We start from the raw sequence: 24,906 nt of genomic DNA, 5'->3' as shown, positions 1-24,906 counted from the left end.
TGCTACGAAGCAAGCTTGAACAATAAGGAATGACATAAGCAAAATTTTATCCGATATGATTTCAACGCGAGCAAACCCACGAGTGACAAAAAGTATCAAAATATATTAAAAACCAATCAACAAGTCAGACTCCCGTATAGTGGTAATAGTTCCATCATCAGTGTTTCCTATAACACGTGAACTATACTTCGTATCATCTCTCATCGTGTAAAAAGTTGTCGTATTTCGGTATTAGAGCATAAACTACAATAATCAAAGCTGGAAGTATTACTCATTCCTGTTTCGGAAAGCTTGTAAACCAGGACGGGCATCTGCACTTGATATATATCTCGGATTTACGTTCCGACGGATTATACACTAGCTTTATATACTGCACAGTTAGTTAGTCTTTGAGTTTGACCGTCATAGTCCATATTACTTCGAGAAGACTACTTTGTAGATTACTGTGAATTATAAGTTAAAATAAATGTTTCTGTTTCCAGGAGACGGAGGCTGTCTCGATATTTCGGTGCCAGAAAAACCAAACAGCAGAGCAGAACTCAGTGTTAATATACGGTATTAATTGCATTGTGTTGTTTGTGCATCAATTTAAATACAAACCAGGGACTCAAATATTTGGCAAGATCTACAAAAACACCGTCAAAGTTTGAAGATCTCAAACATGGAAAACAATGTCTGGATCTTCTTAAGGTGGAATAATGAAATGATGAAATGTTTCTATTTCCAGGTACCCCGAAGCAAAATGTTCTTGGGACCGCCGTATATCCCTGCGGATAGCGAGCGGGAAGATAGTGGTCGTCCACACCGACCGCGCGAGGTACCGCCCCGGAGACTTGGTGAGGATTAGAGCCATCGTGCTCAAAGCGGACCTGACTCCTGCACATTCTAACGTAAGTACAATTTCAACGAGCAATGACTCGTAGCGACTGGTTGCTTAAAAATACCGATGGCTTAGTATTTGTTTGGCCGTGTTGCCAGAAGTAACATAATGGCATATAAATATTCCAATCTTAGGTAAAGGCTTTAGGGAATATATTCCAAAACTTCTTCAGAGAGACTTAAGTACAGTAATTGTTCATATACAGGCTGTTGCTAGTTCCTTTTTTTTATAACAATCAAATTCGTTAATACAAGTCTTATATTTAAATTTAAATAGATTGGAAATTAAAACAATACTAAAAAAGATAAAAAATAAATAAAAATACAATTGTTCATTGTTATATAACAATTAAACTTAGACAAGCGGCACGTTAATTAGAGTCGACTTTATTTCTAATAGAACAATGTTCTTAACCGATGATTTCGGGTTCAAACCCAAGTTAGCACCACTGAATTTTCATGTGCTTAATTTGTGTCTACAATTCATCTCGTGCTCGGCGGCGAAGGAAAACATCGCGAGGAAACCTGCATGTGTCTAATTTCAACGAAATTCTGCCACATGTGTATTCCACCATCCCGCATTGGAGCAGCGTGGTGGAATATGCTCCAAACCCTCTCTTCAAAGGGAGAGGAGACCTTAGCCCAGCAGTAAGAAATTTACAGGTTACTAATGTAAAAAAAAAATTATTCAACTTTAAGGCATTTACAAATAGTAGGAAACGTAAGTCTGTCACCGCTTTCAAGGTTAAAATACTGAAACGAATTTGATAAAATTTGGTATGAAGTAATCTTGAAACCCGAGGCATATTATACGCAAATGCTACCCCCACCCCCACCTTCGTAACATGCATATTTGGAATAATTCCTCTAATTTATGAGAGTTATTTGTACAGACCTTTTACTAACATTTACAGATAAAATATTTTATGGAATTTTTAAAGGTAGATTTAGAATAGAAACAAATTTATTTTAGGGGGGGGGGATTTGTTAAACAGTGCCTTGTCTTTATTTAATAAGAAATCAATAATGATAGGAAAAGAGATAGTGTTTATCTACACCCTGCTAAGGAATGCTGGCAAGTAAAGGTCGTTAATATTAATTTGTTATCAGTTATAGTAGATACGGGTATATAAGGGCCCTTTCGTAATCTGGAATATGTTGAATGCTTAGGGTAGCCTGCCGTCTGTTTTTCGTAGGACATTTTCGAATTTTAAAATTATTAAATGAGGATTAGTCCATTTCCTTAACAACTTCATCATAGTGACCGTTATTAACTCTACATGTAATATACTATTCTAAATATGAATTATATATTTTGGTACGCAAAACTCGGCGACGTAAAGTCCGACCCTAAATCGTGATTTACGTGATACTTTCGTGTCAATGCTAATTGACAAAGACGTTTATTAAAAGTTTTCAATCGATTTCCTTCCCCTTCCTGGTGCCAAAATTTTAGGCAACATTTGTAATTTATGTCATAATAGCTGAACCTGCGGCCGTCTTACCCCCTTGGGGGTGGAGTTTCGTAAAATCCGTATTTCTACCCCCTGTCTATAAGGTATCTACCGGCCAAGTTTCAATTTTGGTGTTATAGTTTCTGAGATTTTATATATAATATTTATTTATATAGAAGATTTCAAAAATGTCTGTCGCGATGTCATTAATTTTATTCAACCGTAATTTGCATCCAAAATAACCAATAAGAATTCCTTACCCGAATACATAAAAAACAATTGTAAAACGCATCATTCCTGATTTTAACAAAAAAATAAATGGAGTATTCATAATGTCCTGGTTTCCGACACTCGGAGGTGACAACCCTAAGTGTCTCGTATGCTGGCTCACGTAGAAGTATCTCGTAACAACCAGGAGATATCCACTTGACCGAACCAGCCTTGAGTGAGTCTCGGGACCCGCTTGTACGTCCTCTTAGCCCTGCGTCTAATATTTCAACACTAGCGGTATCGTCTGGATTCCCTTGCTTAATTCCTTACTGTTAATTTTAACTAACTGTAACTATGGAATAGAGAAAAATTCCAAAGTTATATCTTTGCTCGTCAAGTTAGTTTAGTAGCTACACAATTGGAACACAATAAATAATTTAGTTTAGTGTGCATGTGTGTATATCATTAGTAACTATCTCGATGCAACAGATACTACGGTGTTTTTAGGAATAATAGTGATTTTAAACATCAGCGGAGTCCTCATTTATCGTCCCTAACAGGAAGACTTAGCTCCGCGGCGTACGTGTTTAGTAAAATTAGACAACTAACTGATATTGATACCTCTCGTCTAGTACGTTTTGGTTATTTTCGTAGTCGTAGTAGGAGTATTATGTCATATGGCATATTACTTTGGGGTAACGCTACAGATATTGAATCTGTTTTTATTATACAAAGTAGGAATACTCATAATTCAAAAAAACATTGTCTGTACACGAGACGTAAGGAAGACGTAAGGATAAGCTTATATGCTTAAAGTCAAGTTTCCAACTCCGCAAAGTCAATAAATCTCACTCGAGGCAAGGTGTTTATTTCTATAATAAAATTGCGCAGATATTTTTAATTTTGCCGATCGATTAATTCAATCAATCGAAATCAATACTTAATATAGTTCTGTAAAAAAATGTTTAGATTTCTGACGAACCCACGGTGTTAAATTTGGAATATCAGGTATGTGAATTGACATGTTTTCAATGAAACCTTTCGGCGCAGTTCGAGGAGATCTGGGTGTCGGGCCCGGGCGGCGCGGGGGCGTGGCGATGGGCGCGCGTGCGCAGCCGCCTGGGCGTGGCGCAGGCGCAGGCGCGCCTCGACGCCGCCGCGCCGCCCGGCCGCTGGGCGCTGCGCGCGCGCCTCGCCGACGGCGCGCTGGTGCGTAGGAATCGTTAACCTCGCCCTGTGGCGATTGGGTGGCACCTTCTCAGACGGACTTGCACCAGTCCGGTGGGAGGGCCCACCGAGTAGAATATCGTTCAGAAAATATTTAAAAACATGAAAAGAACACCGAAGTAGTTTTCTCCTCTAAAGGACCCAGATACAGAAAATTGCTTGAAAAACACGTGTATATAGAGACAAATTAATTTCTATTTTATATTTAGGTAACCTTCAATTTTAAATATTTTTCAATTTAATACCATAGGGATCTACATCATTCCTGGTCGGTAACTACGAACTGCCGCCATTCCAACTGACAGTTCGTCACGCACCTAGAATCTTGAGAACGAGCGAGAGACTCGTCTGGACCGTGTGTGTGAGGTAATAATCGTTACTTTTTACGTCTATATTACTACTGTTAAGAAAATTTTGGAGTCAGAACTATATTATATTTTTTTGGAAAACTTGTATGATTAATGAATGTAACAACAGCCCAAAAAGTTAGGAAATGTACATTTTTACTTTTTTATTAATACTACTCGTACATAACAGCCCTTAATATAGTATTCTAGAAAAGAAAGGATTAAGAGGGTTTCGATCTCATTCCACTACGCTTCTCCTGTTCTATGCAGTGGATATATCTATATAATAGTGGCAAGTTTTCATCCGAGACTTTTTTTGGTTTTTGCAAAAAGCTTTTGAGCAAAGCACATAAAAGCACCGTTTGCCTAGATTGTAGCTCTTAACCACTACATCAGTTAATTCGCTAATTCGATCTTGGTTTTTATCCTAAATCGCTTTCCAAGATACCCGTGGTCAGAAGCAGTGGAAGGCATGTTGGTCATCCGTCTCCGCGGGGTGGGAGGTTCCGGTGAAGGCACTGGTGGAATCCGAACCGCAGTTCGCCTGAAGGCGCCCCGAGCGTGTCACCGACACGCGGCTGCGTCTAAGCGCATAGGTCTGGATGGAGACAGTTCCCCTGACGTTGTTGTCGCTGACTTCTCGTTTCAAGTAAGTGCGAATACATACATATATTCCAAGCAAACATAACATTCTAACTTCAGCCATAAGAATAGCGCTGTAAGAAATATATGCCATTCAACATTGCGTTTCATGGGATTTAAAATGTCATAATCATGTCATGTCATAATGTTTATGTTTTGGACTTCAGAAAAGCCAAACTTATACTCTACCATGTTCCAATTTGAAGTAATAACAGACCATTGTAAAGGAACAGGCAGTGGCATTAGTATGATCATCAGAATTTAGAACTTAATTAATGTTCATGGTTCATTAAAAGATAGTAAATTTAATAATAAATAAATTGTAATAATAAAGGTATTTAATTTAATATCAGAATCTCCTTATAACCCCAATTTTTAAATATTTTCCGGTTATAGGAGGAGGGTACGAGAATATGGCAGAACACGACCGTGGTGTCTCATGTGGTAGACGATCCGGTCACCTTGGAGTTCCTCACCAAGCACAGAGTTGTTATATCACCTGGACTACCTTACAAAATCAAAGTGCGTATTTGTTTCATTTGATAAATAACAGCCCATAATGATTCCACAGTTTGACAAAAGTCTTCCCATATTTAAGGAAGTAGTAGCTTATGTGGAATCAATTCCACTGCGGGTTAGAGAAAATATATGTGGCAGAATTCTGGACTTATTCAAATTTCTTCGCAATTCTTTAGCGAAAAGTAGTTTTTGATTTCAAACTCATGAGGCAATTATTTGATAAAATTGGCCTTTTCTTACGTGATACTTATTTTAAACTACGAACAAGTAACCTATAATCGTGTATATGGGGCGTGCAAATCAGTACACGTCAGAAGGAAAATCATTCTGATGTCAAAAACGTTGCACATGTAACTCATCGCTCAGGTCAAAGCCACCCGCTGGGACGACAAGCCCGCGACCAACGAGAGCGTGCGCCTGTGCTGGTCCGCGGCGCACACTCTCGACGAGGAGTTCAACTCCAGCAGCGCCTCGTGCGTGGACTCCGCCACCGATGGGAAAGGCATCGCGAGGGTCATGTTCACAGCTGATGATGACGGCAGTCCGTACTACATTTTCCAGGTACCTTATATTATTTCACAATGATAATACTTTATACTTTATTATTTATTTTTTACGGATATTTGGGCTGTTTGAAAATGTAGTTTAATCCTCTATAGCTTAACTGGATCTCGTTGAATATTTTTATTTAAGATTATTAAAAATGTTACCAATTCTATTTAACTTTTAAGTAATATTTAATTAACGTGTCCCAGCTTTAGTGCTTGAATTTATTTTTATCTTATGAACTGTCAATGACTGATTTTTGTCTCGGTTCAAGTAACTATTAGAACAAAGTATTAAAATAAAAGCGTCCCGCCGGCGCAGGCGCAGGCGGGCGCGGCGGCGGCGCGGCTGCGCGCGCGCACGGCGGGCGGCGGCGCGCGCGCGGCGCTGGGCGCGCTGACGGCGGGCCGCGCGCGCACGCTGCTGCCGCTCTACGTCGCGCTGCCGCTCCGCGCCGCCGCGCTCACCGTGCACTTCGTGGTGGGTCCCGCCCTCGCCCCCTCGCCCTCCCCCTTCCCCCTTCCCGTGCCGCCGATGCGACCCTAGCTCCCGGATTCGATCGTCCCGTACCGCTGATACTGATTTTTACAAATTTTGCCCCCACCCCCACGCCCCATTGAGGAGGAATGGGGTCGAAAGTACTACCGCCGACCGGCTGCAGTATTGTTGTGTTTCGGTTTGAACATTTTGAGCCATGGTAACCACATGGTGACACCAATGACGTGACATCTCGGTGGCCATGGTTGGTGACGCATTGATGATATAAGAAATGATTAATACTTTTGACAGCACCTGTGGCTATTGGCAGTTTTGACCACTTGTCATCAGGTGATCCAATTTCTAAACCAAATAACTTTAACATAAAAAAACGATCAAAAAATCGTGTAACCCCACTACATACTTATTTTTTTGTCTTAACACATGTATTTAATACATTTATTTACTCACATCCATTAGACTAATTCTTTGAAGGAATTTCCTCCACAATTTTGATCTCAGGTCATCACCCGTGGAGGGATCATATACCGCTGGGGTGCTACCACCCAATGCCCGATCACCAGCACCACCGACCCGATCCAGACGTCTCCTCGTAACAGCCCCTGCCCCAATACCAACCAGGTGAAACTCGACAAAATCTTCGAGAAGAATCTAGATGCAAGGAACTCTTCTGAACTAGACGCTCTCATGGATAGACACTTGTCGAAGATAATGCTGCCGATTAAAGTGTCCCACCAGATGTGCCCCGACAGCCACTTGGTGGCGTATTTCTATTACAACAACGAGTTGATCACTGCCAGTAAACATTTCGAATTGGAAGAATGTTTTGCCAACAAGGTAATCATTACATTTTACATAATTACAGAGGCTTACATGTTTAAATTCGTGTGTATGAATTAAAATCATGTTTCAAGGTCGAATTTGATGGATATTTTTCTTTATATTAAGCATTCTAAAATCAAAAGAAACGTCAAAAAAGTATCGAAACGTCAAAAGTAGTTTTAATAGCGTCGTATCCTCCGTCTCCTGCTAGGTGGAAGCTCGCTGGGCGTCTCGCCACGTGGCCCCCGGCTCGCTGTCCACCCTCCACGTGCAGACGCCGGGCCCCGCGCTGTGCGCGCTCAGCGTGCTGGAGGCGGGCCTGGGGGGCGAGGGGGGCGCGGGGATCGTGCGTGGGAGCATACTTGCGGCTCTACGGGTGTTGGTAGACGCCAACAGGAACCTTACGGAGCACGACGCGGCTGGGGAATGTTTCCTGAGTTAGATATTGTTATTTTTGTAATTATGGTATACAAATGTAATGGTGGTTATAAAAATAGGTCTTAGTGCCGAAACGTTTGGGACCAATTTGACTAAGACGATATACGATATTTTACCCTATCCTGGTATCAGAAGGTCCCTTAAAAAATTTGTTAGTATTTGCCCTTAATTTATTTTCCATATTCAGCATCAGACACGCCCGAGCTGCCCACATCGAGCATAGAATTCATGTCCTCGTGGCTGTCGTCTGCTGGAGTCAGACTGCTGGGCGGTGACAATATCGTGAGACACTGCGGCGCCTCTCCTGCGAGACTCGTAACTGAAGATGTGATGGTGCCGAGGAGCGACTTCTCTGAGGTATTACTTAACACATTTAAGTACGACCTTATATAAAATCAACCACAGTACATATATCTATTCTCTTAAAAGACGCTGATTAGTTTCCTAATAATAATTAACACGAATAATTTTATCAATGAAAAATTAGTTTTGTCTTCGAGAGTCACAGTAAACGCCACATACCATGCCTCGAAAAGTGCACAGAGCGATTGATGCCAAACTCTCTCCAACCGTTGGATTTATCGGCCCATTTAATTGTGAGGGACAAAAAAGGGTGCATATGTATTTGAGCACCGACCTGCCCTTTAGTACCTCCTGCACAGTGGGCAATTTAATTTGTTTTAACAAACGTATGACAAAAATAACTTTTTCATATTACATTATTAAGTATATGTATAATATGTATATATTTATGTATGTATGTAGATATATTGAATTTTGTTCCGCCTTATTCCTGAACAGAGGTTACCTGGAAAAGATTACTCTTAGGTAATAAGTCCTTTAAAATTTACAAACTAACAATTATGTTGAAAATACCAAAAACTGTACCCAGTCATGGCTTTGGCGCCTCGTGGTCGTGGGTGCCAATGGCTCAGTAGTGGTGACCGCCCGTGCGCCCGACTCCATCACGCGGTACGAGGCCACGGCTGTCTGTCTTGCGAAGAGTGGTATCGCAATATCTGAACCTGCTGTGTTACAGGTAACATGTACTCACTTTTTCATAATTTAGACCTTTTAGTTGGGATCAAATTCTTTATGATGTAGACCAGCTTAAAAGCTCCTCTCCTTTGAGGAGAAGGGTTGGAGCGTATTCCACTACGCTACTGCAATGCGGCAGAATTTCGTTGAAATTAGACTAGGGCAGGTTTCCTCACGATGTCTTTCTTCACCGCCGAGCACGAGGTGAAATATAAGCTCAAATTAAGCACATGAAAGTTCAGTGGGGCTTGCTTGAATTTGAACCAGCTTTTATCGGCTGAACATTGGGCCATCTCTGCTCCGATAGTGTATCAAACTACTATTTTAAATGATTTATATGATTTCGTGGTGAAAGGAATGTGGAAACCTATCTTAGTAAGTGTCATCCACTCATCGGTTATTCTCGATATTCAATGCCAATTATTTCGAAAAACATCGAAGGAAATCCTCCTTTTCTCATAAGATCAACTCGAACCTGTTTCTGTCGTTTCCCCGTCAGGTGTTCCGCGAGTTCTTCATCCACGCCAGCAGTCCCCAGCGAATGAAACGGGGAGACTCCATCATCGTTCCGTATCGCATCTTCAACTACCTGTACGATCCGCTCAGCGTGAGTTGATCAATATCTCATTACATATTTAGTCGTCGAACTTCTAATGAATCGAACGCTCCACTTCGGTTGGGGTTCGGTGAATTGGATAACCACGATCGCGTCCCCCAGATCGAGGTGGAGATCGTGGCGGAGCACCCGCTGTCGGCGGGCGAGGGCGCCGAGCGCGTGTGCGTGTCCCCGCGGGCGTCGGCCGCGCGGCGCGTGTGGCTGCGCGCGCGCGGCGTGGGCAGCGCGCGCCTGCGCCTGCGCGCGCGCACCGCGCCGGGGGCCTGCGCCGCCGCCGCCGCCCCGGCGGGGGTCGCTGCCAGGTGGGCCCCGGGATTGTGTTGTGAAAAGCTTTTCGTTTTACAGACTGATGTATTAAACAATCTTTCTAAAGCTTCGGATTGTATGTATCACAAAACGTTATGTTTACATACAAGCTTATATAAACTTGAATAAAAAACAATATTAAACCGAAATCTCTTAATATGTATTACTTTGTATCTGAGAAGAAAGACAAAGTTCCCGCTAATAGAATTAAAACCATTGGGATCTGTAAAAAAATGGGCGTACCGCAAGAATCAATTTTAGGTCCGTTTCTATTTTAACTGCTATATAAATCACCTACAATTTCACGACAAAATTTTTTTACGAATAAATCATAGCAATATACGTCTACATCTTGTTATGTAGACGTATATTGTGTATATTTATTTACGCCTTAATATTAAACCATTGTGTTATTCCAGTGACGAGGTGATCATCCGCATCGAGGTGGACCCTGAAGGTATACCGGTGCAAGAACATCACTCTGCCCTGCTCTGTGGTCAAGGTTAGCGCCAAAATATTTCGAATGCCCCATAGTATTCAAAATTGTATAAACAGTTCGCTCAAAAAAGTGCCGCCTCGAATTCTATAATTGTTTCCAGATAGTCAAAATTTCACAAGCATGCCTGAAATATCGTGGTCCTGGCCCGAGGTTCAAGCAGTGGCTGGCACAGAATCTGTGACCGTCTGGGCAACTGGAGACACCTTTGGACCATTACTTGCTGTGAGTTTTAAACAACACGATCAGCGTTGATATAAACTGTAGTCTGTAACTACAAGAGATCCGTTATGGTTCTTCATAAACTGGGACGCATAAAACTCCAATTCCTTTTCTTCTCCTAGGATGCTGATGGCCTTGTTCAGCTCCCACGCGGCTGTGGAGAGCAGAATATGGCGCGACTCGCTACTAATCTACTGGCTCTGAAGATGATGACACCTGGCCACGGAACCCTAACCGCCAAGGACCATATCGCGAGAGGTAATGATACTTTTCATACAACATAATTATTCCAATTATCTTAAGTGGTTTAATACTATACTACTACTACTACTATAAGGCATTCAGATTCCTACATACTCCATCGACCCAGTTTTAAACTAGTGCTCCTCCAGGTGTGACGCGCCAGCTGCAATACGCACACCCAGAGGGGGGGTTCAGCGCGTTCGGCACCGCAGACCCGGAACCTTCCGCCTGGCTCACCGCCTTCTGTCTAAAATATCTTCGACGGGCTTATGAGGTAAGACTCTGTCTGTGTCTTGAATGAAAATCATATTTTCTGTGTTTAAATTTGTCCTTATTTGCACTTTTAATCGTGTAAAGTTAAAAAAGAACCAAAATTTAGTGCAAACTTTTAGCTCAACCAGTTACAACTGGTTTGAAATTTAGTTGCAAGATTAAAATGAATAACTTCTCAGGTAATATCCGGCAAGGCTCCCGTCCCCCCGGTGATAACGCGGTCGGAGCGCTGGCTGGCCAGTCGCCAGATGGAGAACGGCTGCTTCCGGCCCGACGGACACGTGTTCCACCACGAGCTGCAGGTATACGACGTGTCCTAAGCACCTCATTCCACATCTCGTTCACTCAGCCAAAAAGTCATTCATTTGTTAATTTTACACTAGTTTTCAATCAATCATTAATCCACTTATATATTATGTCAAACTAAAATTAGATGTGAATATACTTAGGGTGGTCTGAACGAAGAGGGCGAGATATCGAACGTCGCTCTAACGGCTTACATCATCATCGCTCTACTCGACAGTGCTTCTCCTCTTCCCCCCAAACTCATAAAAAACTCCCTCTCCTGTCTCCGAGCCTTACCACCATCGAAATCGAACACCCCCAACCCGTCCCGGATCTACGCCCACTCGATAATAACGTACGCGTTCATGAGGCTGCGGAGATACGAGGAATCGAGGAGCAACGAGGCGGGCGAGGAGGAGGGATTGAAGGAGGACGAGGAATTGCAGGTGCTCATGGAGTTTCTTAGTATGGCGAAACGCAGCGGAGAGTACGTGTGGTGGGATACCGGTGAGCGGCTTTGATTATTTTTAAACGACGTAAGTTAACTTATACTTGAATCTTCATAATAGACAAATAAGAATATCGTATCTGTCAATCTAAGTTCTATCGGCACCTGTAGTGATAGAAAATTCACTCAGCAAGCTAAGCACTCATAAAACATGCTTCACCGACTTCGAGTAAACGGAATGAGGGCAAGTGAACTGTAATGATTGTCAATAAGTTTATTCGGGACGGCGAGTAATGAAAACGGCGGCCTCGGCCGTCAAAACCAGGCAACCCGGCGACGTCGGTGGAGGCGTCGGGCTACGCGCTGCAGGCGCTGGCGCAGTGCGGCGCCGCCCGCCGCGCGCGCTGCGCCCGCGACGTGCCGCCCGCCGCGCGCTGGCTGGCCGCGCAGCGCCGCGCCGCCGGCGGGTTCGTGGCCACGCAGGTGCGCCGCCCGCCCCACTTGTTACAAACTATTAACCGCTCTCACACTTCCCACCGTTCCTATTATTACTGGCATACATATATGTGGTTACGTTTGACATAATCTTATCTGATGCAGGACACACTCGTGGCGCTGGAAGGTTTGGCCCGCTGGAGAGATCTCCTCCCGTCGGCCTCCAACATGACGGTCAACATCCGCAGCGGGTCGCGCTCAGACGCGCTGCAGCTGACCGCCGACTCCACCGTGCCGAAACTCGTGAGGTTGCCGGCCAGCCAGCAGATCAACGTGGCAGTCGAAGGTAGCTATACAGCGGAGACGATACGCTCTAGCGAGAACCGCATAGATCGAGGCTCTTTCTCTTTCCCTTCGAGAAGTGTCATCTGTCATTCGAGTGACGGAGCACCGCAACGAAGGGCATGTGTGTGATAAAAAATTGTGTCGAGGGTACTTCAAAAGTAAATATCCCACTACTGGGCCAAGGTATCCTCTCCCTTTAGGAGTTTTGTGAACTTACTCCTCCACGATACTCCATTGCAGTTTGGTGGATTAATATGTGCCCAATTTCATTATAAGACACATGCAGGTTTCCTCGCGATGTTCTGCTTCACCGCCGAGCACGGGATGAATTATAAATGCTAATTGAGCACCTGAAAATTCAGTGGGGCTTGGCTGGGGTCGAGTCGCGTTGTTACTGTTGTTGTTCTTCAATGGGATCGCAGTTGTTAGAAGAGAGTAGTGTAGCGCCAGCCCGTGCCGCAGGCCCCGGCTGCGCGCTGGTGCAGGCGACGCGCGCGTACCACAGCGTCACGGCGCCGGGCGCGCGCGGCTCCGTGCGCGTGCGCGTGCGCCCGCGGGGGGCCTTCCACTGCGCGCAGGGGGCCTGCTACTGCGCCGCGCTCTTACAGGTGACGCCCGCCCCTACCGACGATCTCAACGATCAAGAAACTTGTCAACAGCGCCGGACGTGTCCCGACACAGACACGCTCTGCTGTCACAGTCCCGCAGTCCGATGGGACGCTCGCCCTGGTCCGACGTAAATAATAAAGCTTAACCTGTCCACGGGGGGCCGGAAAGCACTCCCAGCTCCGTAGCTCCAGACTGCTACTGAAAATTTATTGACAAAAATACCTAATGTCCTTTTTGAACCATCCACTGATGACGATGATGATGACATTCGCTCGGACGATTTCTCTCATCTCAAGGGATGTAAGCTAACTACATAGGATAAATCTTGGTCTGAGGGGACAGCAATTCCGACCCGACGGTAAAGAGTTTAGGAACAGGACCATGAGCTTACTGTGGCACGATAATATGCGCTTCCAGCTTCTGGACTCCGAGTTGCTACTGGGAATATTTCAACGAAAAACTTCAATCACGTTGAGTGAGAGTTTGAACCAAGGACCTCGGCATCCTCGGACTTATATTTAGCCACTAGACCGACGAGTCATAGCATCAATAACCAATATGGTGACTTAGGCGAATCGTCAAAAATATATTTCCACTGCGTTAATACTCTAAACACCACTCCCGATAGGTGTGCGTGATGTGGACGGACTCCTTCCCCCCCATGTCCCTGCTGGAGGTGTCTCTCCCCAGCGGATACGCGCCAGACGCGGAACGTCTCTACGCGCAGCTCACTGACCACACGCGTGAGTATACATCATTTCACAACACTTTTTATAAATCCGATTTATAGTATGATTTAGCTATAAACTACTGTTCGAGTCACTTAACAAGGGACACCATCTTAGTTCCCAACGTCAGTAGCGCATTGGTGATCTAAGGAATGGTGAAAATTTCTTACAGAAAATGTCTATGCCCGACGGCGACCACTTACCTGCAGGTGGCCCATCCAACTGCAGGCAGGGTGACCGTCGGGCCACCTATTTCATACAAAAATAAAACGCAACTAGTAGCAACACTAGATCTTGGCAGAAAATCATCCACCTCTGATCACAACTACAAAAATAACAGTTCCTCCTAATAATGATCTTCGGCTACAAATCCAACAAAATAAAAAGGCACAGGAACCTACATACGTACGTGAGAAGTGATAGTTCTTGGCGTAATTAAAAATAATTCTTAATTGCATGCAAAAAAAATATTATAATAAATGTAATTTCGTCTTTTTGCACCATTACTATAACACACACACACATTCACAATTTAAATTTGTGATAAAATACAATAAGATAGAGTGAGAAGTTGTCTATTTCTAGCGACTTGACACTTAATTATCGGTTTAGCGAGCGACTTCACAAAACAAATTACATTACATCATATTAGCAGCCTGTAAATTTGCCACTGCCGGGCTAAGGCCTCCTCTCCCTTTGAGGAGAAAGTTTGTAGCATATTCCACCACGCTGCTCCAATGCATTTTGGTGGAATACACATGTGGCAGAATTTCGCTGAAATTAGACACATGCAGACTTCCTCACGATGTTTTCTGTCACCGCCGAGCACGAGATGAATTATAAACACAATAAAGCACATGAAAATTCAGTGGTGTCTACCTGGGTTTGAACCCGCAATCATCGGTTAAGATGCACGCGTTCTAACTTCTTTCCATCTTGGCTCAAAACAAATATACCTAATTTAAAAAAGAAAAACTCGCATTCTGCTACTCGCATGACCAGACCTCAACTATAATCATTATAAAACATACACAATTTTAAATTAACATGGTTATTTTTATTACGACAAGTATTTAAAACGGGATATTTACCATGTTTTTTATTATTTTTGGTGGAGCTCGATATTTCGACATTATCTACGAATGTCTTGTTCACAAGAACAAGGACAAATAAAATAAAAAACATGGTAAATATCCCGTTTTAAATACTTACAGTAGTACATGATACACGTCATCAAAATGGCGTGTCACTGTAAGTCGGTTGTCAAAATTTCACGAATGAGATGCGAAGTTATTTCTTTGTTACATATATTTGTAACCTTTACACTAAAATTAGACCTCGATACTGAGTGTTGTTTTACTTAAAAAAAAAAAACAATCTTGCTAACCCTGTTGCACGTACTAGATTTTTACAGAAGCTCAACTACATATAAAACGCCATTAGGCGAGTAATTTAAAGCCGCCATTAATATCCTATTTAGTGCATTCAAACGTTCGTTTTAATCCCGCGTCGGCCTCGAGCGCGACTCGCGGGCGCCGACAAAGCAATCCGGTCAAATGTCCTCCCGCTAATGCTTTTTACGTTCGCATCTAGCTAGTTGAGAAAAAAACAAAATGACTTTTTAATTTCTAACTTAACTACTCTATGTTAACTAAGTAACAGGGTTGCCAGGTGCCTTATTATACTTGCTAGGTTGTGCGAGCTATCCTAAACAATACTTCGTATTGTTGTTTTCCAAAAGGTTGCGTGGAATCTACACGCGCAAGGGACATGCCTAAAAAAAATTAATACTTCTTACAGTGCCCAAAAGTTAAAGTAGGTAGTGGACAAGTTGACAAATGACGCAATTGATTGTCACCACCGCCCAAACACAAAAGTATCTTAAGAAATAACTATTATGACCATTGTTCCTGTAGTTACACTGGCTCACTCACTGGAATACCACACCGGTTACACAGAATCTCCTAGTAAAAGCGAAGATAACTTCCAAAGTAGTAAAACTGGAAGGACGGTTTGTATATAATACAAGCTCACTGATCCTTGATGCAACTTATTTCACTTAACTTGGCTTTAATAATGACACATACACTTCTCAATTGCTTAAAAATAATGGACAATATTTCAGATCTAATGTTGACAAGATTCTAAAACATATCGAGCTTTCCTCTACAAATTAATGAAAAATAAAAATAATAAATTTATATTATAAACAAACGTCACGGTTTTCTACGTATCGAGAAAACGTTAACATCGAAGAACTTTAACACTTGTACAAAAAAAAATCTAGTCTTTTTGCGTACACAGATCAAAAAAACCCCCCCCCCCCCCTCCAAATTTTCATCACAGTCGAATCGATGGTTTAGGAAGGCATACTAGTCCTTTGTATTAAATATGACAAGTCTCTTTTAATATATTACAAAATAAAAGTAATTTATTACGCAGAATTGTTTTACACAATGCCGGTCTGGTTCGCTCAGCGGAGTTAATCACGCCACTGCGCCGGGTCAAGGGTAGTTCATTACATAGCATTGAAAAGCTCTGTTTATTCTTACGTGCTATTTACTGGGACCATGTTGGATAATGAGATGGAAAATTCAACGGAAATGAGGCAGTGTTTGAAGTGAAACTTCTTTAAAAGTAGAAAAGGGTACAATTTCAGTCAAGGTCTCTCAGTTCCGGAGGTAGTTACTTCATAGAGTACATTTGTTACTCGCTGTTAGATATTATTGTAGCACATGACCTTTTAAATGAGGAGATTATTTAAGCACAAGTCATATCGTATATGTAAACAACGTACAACTTTAAAGATGTATTACAGCGATGAGCGTTACCTTTTTTTATCTTGCTGAAGAAACACTTTTCCCTCACATGAAGTGGAAGGTTGTGGGACTCGTAGATGCAACGTAGTACACCGCAAAACCAACTAAAAAACCAGCGATACTTCCATCTCTTCGGAGGTGTCACGGGATCTCTCTCGCTTTCTACCACGATAATACCAGGCATCACCTAGATATATATTAATAATAATTCGGGAGGATTCTACTGCCCTACATACATCACACCTATACAAACAAATTTACCTTCTTTCTTTGTAATTTAGTATATATATTAAAGATTTCCCGCCAAAGTAAAGTATTTTATGACGAACAAAAAATAACAACCACGGTTAAATGTAAGTGGTCGTCTTCGCCCTCTGTTTTGTAATTTTCGGACAACCAGTATTCTTTAAGCACAAACTAAAGAATCGTCGTAGAACAAGATCTTAAACTTGCCTAGCCTTGCAAGCCTGTTAAGGTAGATACTACCCACTCGTCAGATATGCGTAGCTAAACAGCAGTATTGGTATCGTTGTGTTCCTATTGTGTCAGGCCAATGAACCATCTGATAGAGTGGTCACCAATTCTTCACATCGCCAATGCACCAATCTTGGGCACAAGGGCACATAACCTAAGATGCTATATCTCATGTGCGTTTGGTTACTGGCTCAGTCGTCCTTCAAACCGAAACTCAATATTTAACTAACTCCATATAATTGAATATAACTGTTTGACGATGAAATTAGTAAGAGCCCTACCAAGTTAAATTATATTCATTATCATTCATATCTCTGTACGTTACAAAGAAGCTGCCCATTATTTTAACATGAAGAGAAAAATGTACCATCGCAAATAAAAGCTACATTCAAACAAACGTTCGTCCTAGATTTTTCGCTCACAAACAAGCTACGAACGAAAAACGTGACCGGGTCATGAACACCAACCACTGAAACTACGAAACTACGTTATTTGACTTTAAGACAAATACACTTATTAAGCAAGATTACGTCAACCAACCTCTCGAATGTTATGAACGACTAAGTTTAACAATTCGATTACAAAAATATAGATAGATAAAAGCTGTGAATGTAACAAAGGGCCGGTGGAAGCTTTTCGTTTAGATTCTAGTAAAATATTAACAGTGGCATATCTAGACGCATGAAGGCTTCGGTGCGGCGTTGTTTGAAAATATATACATTATAATCGACTATTCCCTACAATACTTAAAATAAATATCGACGGACACTGATTAACTAAGTTTCAGCTATATTACATAGCCTGTAAATTCCTCCATCCTCCTTTTGAGGAGAAGGTTTGGAGTATATTCCACCACGCTGCTCCAATGCGGGTTGGTGGAATACACATGTGGCAGAATTTCATTGAAATGAGACACATGCAGGTTTCCTCACGATGTTTTCCTTCACCGCCGAGCACGAGATGAATTATAAACACAAATAAAGCACATGAAATTCAGTGGTGCTTGCCTGAGTTTGAACCCGAAATCATTGGTTAAGACCGAGGCACGCGTTCTAACCACTGGGCCATCTCGGCTCAATGTCTGTTAATTTAACACATAAGATATAGCGAAAGCAACTTCATTCCAAACGTCCTACAACATTTTTCTTTTTTTTTAGAAATAATCTGTATTTTTGATTATCCGATAACTCGAAAAAAAATTATAGAATGGAATATACATTTTCATTGATAAAATTTCGAATAACTAAGCAATAAATTACTTATCACACTTATTAGACACTTAATAGATGGTATAAGAGCTAGTCTGTTTCTTTGAACATTGTTAATGGCTGGACTCTCGGGTGATTAACCTACTTCGCTTTAATGAAGGTGCCTCTTCAAAGCTCTTAGTCTCCCTCCATCTCTGGTTACATTCTGTTCTAAATCATTAAAACGTTTATTATTACTGACGCCGCGAACCTTCGCGTTTATTAGGAATTTAGGAATTTCGAAATCTATGACAGGTTTTGATTTGATTTAATTTTATTTTAAACTGACGACGTCTGTTCGCACGTTTGATTTTTTTTTTAAAAACATCCATAGCGCTGCTCTCTCCGGCCAGTAACTTTTTTTCGCTCTCTAAAATTAATTATTTGTTAAATCGTAGCTATGTAGTTAATTGCAATCAATAATCCTCTTTAATTTTCTGCTCATCTACTGTTGGAGCTCTTTAAAATAAAGCCACGCCAGATCTTCTACGTGCAGCTATCGTCATATAATCACTGGGACAAAAATCGGCTTATGCTATTAATATATGAGATTCGTATTCAAGTTCAAAGAATTAAAGAAACCCTATTCACATATTATATATCACAAATTCCTTTACCGATAACGCTTCACAAAGTCACAGCTTGGGCGCCAATTCTATATATAACTAATTGACATTTTATCGCAATCGAATCGAAACGTAATCGATGCCGTTCAGCCGTCTTCCTATTCTACTAACAAAATAGCAGTAATGTTGTGTTCCGGTTTGAAGGGTGAGTGAGCCAGTGTAACTACAAGCACAAGGGACATAACATCATGGGAGATAATGACCATTTAGCATCAGGTGGCCCATTTGCTCGTCCGCCGACTGATATCATAAAATAATAAACAATCCAGTTGCGTTTCGGTCGAAGTTGTGTTGGAATATAATGAAAATCAAAACATACTTTATCCAAGCAGTCTTGAATTGTCATTTTACATACTAAATTAAGTGAAGCTACCGGTTCGGAATGTAGATTCTACCGAGAAGAACCGGCAAGAAACTCAGTAATTTCTCTTTTTCAACATTTAAAATACACAGTTATATTAGTTAAAGACAAGTATTAGCTCCACGCTTTTTTGTCATCTATAAAATCCTGTATTGAATAAAATATGTTTTTATAAAAAATAAATTACAAATGATTTGATTTTATGAATCGGGATCGTATCATATATAGTAAATGAGTTAAATTAATTGCGGTTATAAGTTAGTAAAATTGGCTCCCTGTATGTCCCACATCTGGATTTAGGTGTCCTTTGCTTTTGAGAAGTTTTGTGACTTTTCCCGCCACGCTGCTCCTATACCATTACCAACCAACTATCATATGTATATATTTCTATTTATTCCATATTTGTTTATTAACCATTATGTTTCATAATTTCCATTTTCCAATCAACTAAAACAATTAAAACATCAAACGTAACTAGTACGACATATTAATCCAAAAGAGAATCCATGCATTAAAACATCGTTATATAAATGTAAACAGGATTCCCTTTATAACGAATACGATCGCAGTTGTAAGCTAAATGACTGTCCTAGATACCCGCCGGGAGAGAATAGCGCGAAATGAAAAGCGCATCACGTGACCGGGTCACGGACAATCCGGCGATTGTATTAAAACATTCCGACGCCAATTACTATCATTTAAGTTTATAAATGGCATGATTACATTTTTATAGATTTATATTGTATAGCACTATAAGGAAAATCTAGTCACTAAGCCAAAGATTAATATTGACGTGAAAGAAAGTGTGTTAGTCTATCTGTTACCTCATCAGTACTTAACACCTGAACCGAAGGTATCTACCTAATACAAAGTCTCTGAGACCTAAATGACATAGGATTACAAATACCAACACTCACAGAAAGATGAATTGTTGATGGCAGAGTTGCCGTAAACAGCTAGTGTACAATATTTGCGTGACATTTAACCCAAATCCAAAAATATATCAGTCCAGCCCGGCTGGCGGCGCACGTCCAGAGTAAGGAATGCGAGAGCTATTTATTCGCTGACATTAATTCCAAACACATATTAGAAATCGAAATATACTCGATATTATGGAAATGAATAATAAAATACCGACTTTTCATAATTTTCGTAACAATTTAGATTTTGGAAATTCATTTATTGATAACTAACCAAAACGGAATTCTCTTTCACTACAAAATTACATATTTACATGATTACATTTATCTACTCGATGATAAGTTAATCTAGATGCTCTCCGTGTTCAATCACATTTTACTAATAATAAATTTAAATATTTTCAAATTGTGAGTATTTTATATAATTATAAAATACTCACAATTTGAAATTATTTATATATATTTATATAATATTCACTTGGTGGTAGCGCTTTGTGCAAGCCCGTCTGGGTAGGTACCACCCACTCATCAGATATTCTATCGCCTAATAACAGTACGCTGTATTGTTGTGTTCCGGTTAGAAGGGTGAGTGAGCCAGTGTAATCACAGGCACAAGGGACATAACATCTTAGTTCCCAAGGTTCGTGGCGCATAGGTGATGTAAGGAATGGTTAATATTTCTTACAGCGCCTTTGTCTATGGGCTATGGTGACCACTTACCATCAGGTGACCCATATGCTCGTCCGCCAACCAATGCCATAAAAAAAAAAAAAATATTCACACGACGATGTTCTCCATTACGGAGACCTTCGTCAAAAGAGACTAACTCTGCCTGACATATTATAGTGCATACTCGGCACACAAACACAAGTGTCCTCCATCCCATCCAGTCCATCCAGTCCCCTCACCGATAAATAATGCAATGGAAAATCCGGCAAGAAATTTGAGTATGACAACCAATAACTTTTTGATGACCTCGTCACGGACTTTAAAGCCAGAACTCAGAAAAATTTAGCGTATCTGTTCAAAACGGCATATCGTATTTTTTTTAAATGTTTTCTTGAATGTGGACACTTCTATATTTAAATAAAATAACATTGCACTGGGTCGCAGTCTATACTTAACTAGTTTTCGCCTGCGTGTTTGCGAACGTTTTAGATATGAGTCTACGTCATTCCTTGGAGTTGAAGCTTGCTTCACAACAAATTTCATCTAATTCGGTTTAGTAGTTTAGTCTTGAAAATGCAACGGTCACACAAACAGAGTTACTTTCATCTTCTTAGTTGATAAGATTAAAAACTTGGACAATGCACGTTGATCCAACCAATATATGGTTAGTTTAACTTACCCACCCGTCATGACATGACACATCTATCATTATTATGATTTTCAAATATAAAATTTTCTCGTTTCCCAGTTCTCCGTCGCATTGAACTATCTCCAAACAGCGGTAAGGTGAGTATGTACCTCGGCTCGCGGGACGGTAGCGAGACGGTGTCACGTGTCGGCCGGCAGTGCATCGACATACACGTGGTGGGACCCAAGGCGCGGACCAAGCCCGCATACGTCAAGATTATTGACTATTACAGACCTGATATTAAAGACACGCAGGTGAGTTTAACTGTTAACAAATTTTATATATTTGTTTTTAAATATAATCTGCTATTTAATCCACAGATTTAGATTTCATGAACCAATAGATAATGTCTAACAATAATACCTATTATCTTATTATATACATTTTGAAGTTTTGGCATCTCAAATAATAATTTCTGATGATAGAATGAACTGGTGATATTATGCTAACGAAATTTAGGCACTATTAATGATAGTAAGTTGCCGATCACTTAAATAAAAATTAGAATTAGAATATATATTTAGTTTTTAACAAGTAGGCATGTATCAATTTATTGTAAGAAGAAGCAGCATTAAAGGCTATTTTATTTTATTTATTTATTTTTTTTTTTTTTTTATTTAATGATAGTAAATAAAATTTACATAAAAAATATACACAATTGTCACTATTAAATGTAATACGATTCGGTTAATCTTTACAACGTTGAAAGAAATATTATATTTTCCAAAACACAAAATAAATATATTACAACTGTATGCTTAAAAATATATTTATTAAAACAGATAATAATTGTAAATGCCGTTACATTTAAACCTAATGACATTGTAAACATACGCTTGTGATGAGAACAATGAACAATCAATTAACAAAAACGTTTAGATAATTACTAGTATGTTTACAATATATCTGAAATTGAACTGTGGCGTTATATTATTAATATTTAAATAGTAAAGTTTACATATATCCAGTAGCACATATAAAATACAGAACAAATATAAAAGGTAGTTATTACATTAGAACATACCTCACATTGAACATAAAACTCATATACAATAATATCTGCAGATGTATACAATCCCAGAAGACTGTCCTTCGGAAATATCAGAAAGCACAAACAACTACCACGCGTCAGATAATCTATTCAACGAAGCTCGGTCCCTCACGGACAGCGGCGAAATAGTCATCTCACATGAATACTCTTTCGAAGATCTACCAGAAGGGATCCCGCTTGAGGATCCGATGTTTGAGAACCTTGTAAAAAAGAATGACTACAACATAATTAATGATATTGGAAACGAAAACTCTAAACAAGAAAAAGTAATTGAAGCTATTAAAGAAAGTACAAATACAAAAACTGATGACAATGCGACTGGAGAAACAACTGGTGTGATTAAAAATGCAGAAGAAAACGTCGAAAGAGATACAACAAAAGAAATAGATTTAACTGAAGGCAAGCATGCATTTAAAAGAGAAGAATCCAAAGAAATCACTGAAGTTGAAGCTGCAAATGTTACTGGTGTTAAAGAAGAATTGAGACAAGAATTACCTGATAAGAATTTATCTATTATAAATCCCTCTCTATCGACTTTCCATGTGATAGATTCGGAGAAAGATCTAGAATTTCCTACGGGTATAGAAGGACCGATTCCCGCGGTAATATTACCGCCTAAGAATTTTGTTATTCCACCGGAAACAGGTACATAATTTTTGTTACTTTTTCCTATATTACATGGCACGCTTGTTATGACTCCCACGAGATAAATATTTGAATTAATTTTAAATTTACCATTATTGGTATCATAGAAATCAGTTGAAATTTATATAATAATCATCCTCATGAACAAAATAATAAAAATATAAATCTATCTTCTTAAATGACAAACGTCCATATAAACTCATACATAACACAGTGCTGAATCTTCTCATAACGCGTGAAGGGAACTCCAGCGCAAAATTTCATTCCTCTACCAGCTTCAAGTTTGCATTATCATAAGCATAACATAAGCAGCCCGTAAATGTCCCACTGCTGGGATAAAGGCCTCCTCTCCCTTTGAGGAAGAAGGTTTGGAGCATATTCCACCACGCTGCTCCAATGCGGGTTGGCGGAATACACATGTGGCTGAATTTCGTTGAAATTAGACACATGCAGGTTTCCTCACGATGTTTTCCTTCACCGCCGAGCACGAGATGAATTATAAACACAAATTAAGCACATGAAATTTCAGTGGTGCTTCTTAAAACTTAAACATACTTATACTTGCAGTAAACATTTTTTGAATACACAGATCGACAATTTTTGAATAAATAATTCCTTTTCTTATTTCCAGATCAGCAAACCCACTTACAAACGAACTGGAGATCGTCCCCCGCTGTCCTCTACGATCACGAATATTACCACCAAAAATATCATACGAAAAACGAAGCCGATGGTATTACTACTTGATAAATCTAAAACAAATTAGTTATTTTGAAGCATTTATACTAAAATACCTCCAGCGTTAGTTGTAAGGAATTATTCTTAATAAATAAGACTGAAAACATTTTGTAGTCCAAGACTTTCCAACCAATAGGCCGTTATATCTTCCAAATTAAGAGGAGAGAAGAAAAAACTTTATTTTTTTGGCGTGTCTAACAAGCATTTGCCCAAAAAAAACAGGGCCGGCCTATTCTCTCTGAGCGTTTGGACTGGACATGCATCCTGCTCCCAACCAACCAGAGGAGGACTGAGCTGCAAATGCCGGTCGGTTTCAGGACCTTTGCAGGGTAGAATTAGAATCGAGGACGATAATTTTCTTCTAGCTAGCATTTTTGTAGCGTGGTCGAGGATCGACTCTAAGGATATGAGTAAGTAACAGTATTGAAGGTTTACATCACGAGAGGAAGTGATAAAATATTTGTATAGACCAGGGGACCGGAATGGCATGGCACATATTAGGTTGGTAATCTCTGGTATAGTCCACAATCACACTTAGCTACTACGAGGCAACCCAGGTGCTGGTTGCGCTGCCAGTCAGTAACTAAGTGTGATAGCAATGAATAATTATAGCATTTAAGTTAATTTATTGTTTGTAATTAAGATTAAATGTTAACGGCAAAAAATTATGGGCTGTGAGTAAAAATTTTAAAACATGACTTATTGTTTTATCGGCGGAAGTTTTGGAGATAAAATTTATAATAAAATCTATAAATATATTGTTCAAAAACAAATAAAGTTATATCAATACTAAAGCGTGTTTAATTTAATACGAATTTAACAGCTAAAATCTGATATGATAGATTTACTCATAGTTTTTTTAATAGGAATTCAATTTATTAATAAATCACTTGATTTATACAATTTCTAAACCAAATGACCGAAATGTTTGTACAAATTATGTAATAGCTTCGATATCAGTCCAACTGCCTTAGTTAAGAATATTTAGTCTAGTTTATATTGTAGTTATATGGTGATTCGATATAGCGTGTTTCTATAAATC

The 24,906-nt window shown here is 40.2% G+C and overlaps 1 protein-coding gene across 1 annotated transcript in view; it reads left to right on the top strand.

Annotated features, from left to right (window-relative positions):
* LOC125070620 (murinoglobulin-2-like) overlaps positions 1-24,062 on the top strand; it is a 29,964-nt gene extending 5,902 nt beyond the window's left edge. Inside the window, exons 3-29 of the mRNA XM_047680568.1 lie at positions 483-555; positions 728-890; positions 3,594-3,752; positions 4,021-4,136; positions 4,562-4,766; positions 5,156-5,281; positions 5,645-5,839; positions 6,146-6,304; positions 6,824-7,159; positions 7,356-7,581; positions 7,770-7,939; positions 8,475-8,621; positions 9,120-9,227; positions 9,339-9,538; positions 9,962-10,044; positions 10,142-10,263; positions 10,383-10,518; positions 10,653-10,777; positions 10,956-11,078; positions 11,226-11,568; positions 11,835-11,992; positions 12,110-12,290; positions 12,752-12,897; positions 13,527-13,641; positions 21,491-21,684; positions 22,496-23,126; positions 23,758-24,062. Coding sequence (XP_047536524.1) covers positions 483-555; positions 728-890; positions 3,594-3,752; positions 4,021-4,136; positions 4,562-4,766; positions 5,156-5,281; positions 5,645-5,839; positions 6,146-6,304; positions 6,824-7,159; positions 7,356-7,581; positions 7,770-7,939; positions 8,475-8,621; positions 9,120-9,227; positions 9,339-9,538; positions 9,962-10,044; positions 10,142-10,263; positions 10,383-10,518; positions 10,653-10,777; positions 10,956-11,078; positions 11,226-11,568; positions 11,835-11,992; positions 12,110-12,290; positions 12,752-12,897; positions 13,527-13,641; positions 21,491-21,684; positions 22,496-23,126; positions 23,758-23,873 — 4,856 coding nt within the window. The 3' untranslated portion in view covers positions 23,874-24,062. The remainder of the gene's footprint in view (positions 1-482; positions 556-727; positions 891-3,593; positions 3,753-4,020; positions 4,137-4,561; positions 4,767-5,155; positions 5,282-5,644; positions 5,840-6,145; positions 6,305-6,823; positions 7,160-7,355; positions 7,582-7,769; positions 7,940-8,474; positions 8,622-9,119; positions 9,228-9,338; positions 9,539-9,961; positions 10,045-10,141; positions 10,264-10,382; positions 10,519-10,652; positions 10,778-10,955; positions 11,079-11,225; positions 11,569-11,834; positions 11,993-12,109; positions 12,291-12,751; positions 12,898-13,526; positions 13,642-21,490; positions 21,685-22,495; positions 23,127-23,757) is intronic.
* Positions 24,063-24,906: the final 844 nt, after the last annotated feature.

Source organism: Vanessa atalanta, chromosome 17 (assembly GCF_905147765.1).
Source record: "Vanessa atalanta chromosome 17, ilVanAtal1.2, whole genome shotgun sequence".
NCBI lineage: Eukaryota > Metazoa > Arthropoda > Insecta > Lepidoptera > Nymphalidae > Vanessa > Vanessa atalanta.
Note: the sequence above shows the minus strand (reverse complement) of the source record. Positions and strands in the feature narration are given on the sequence as shown.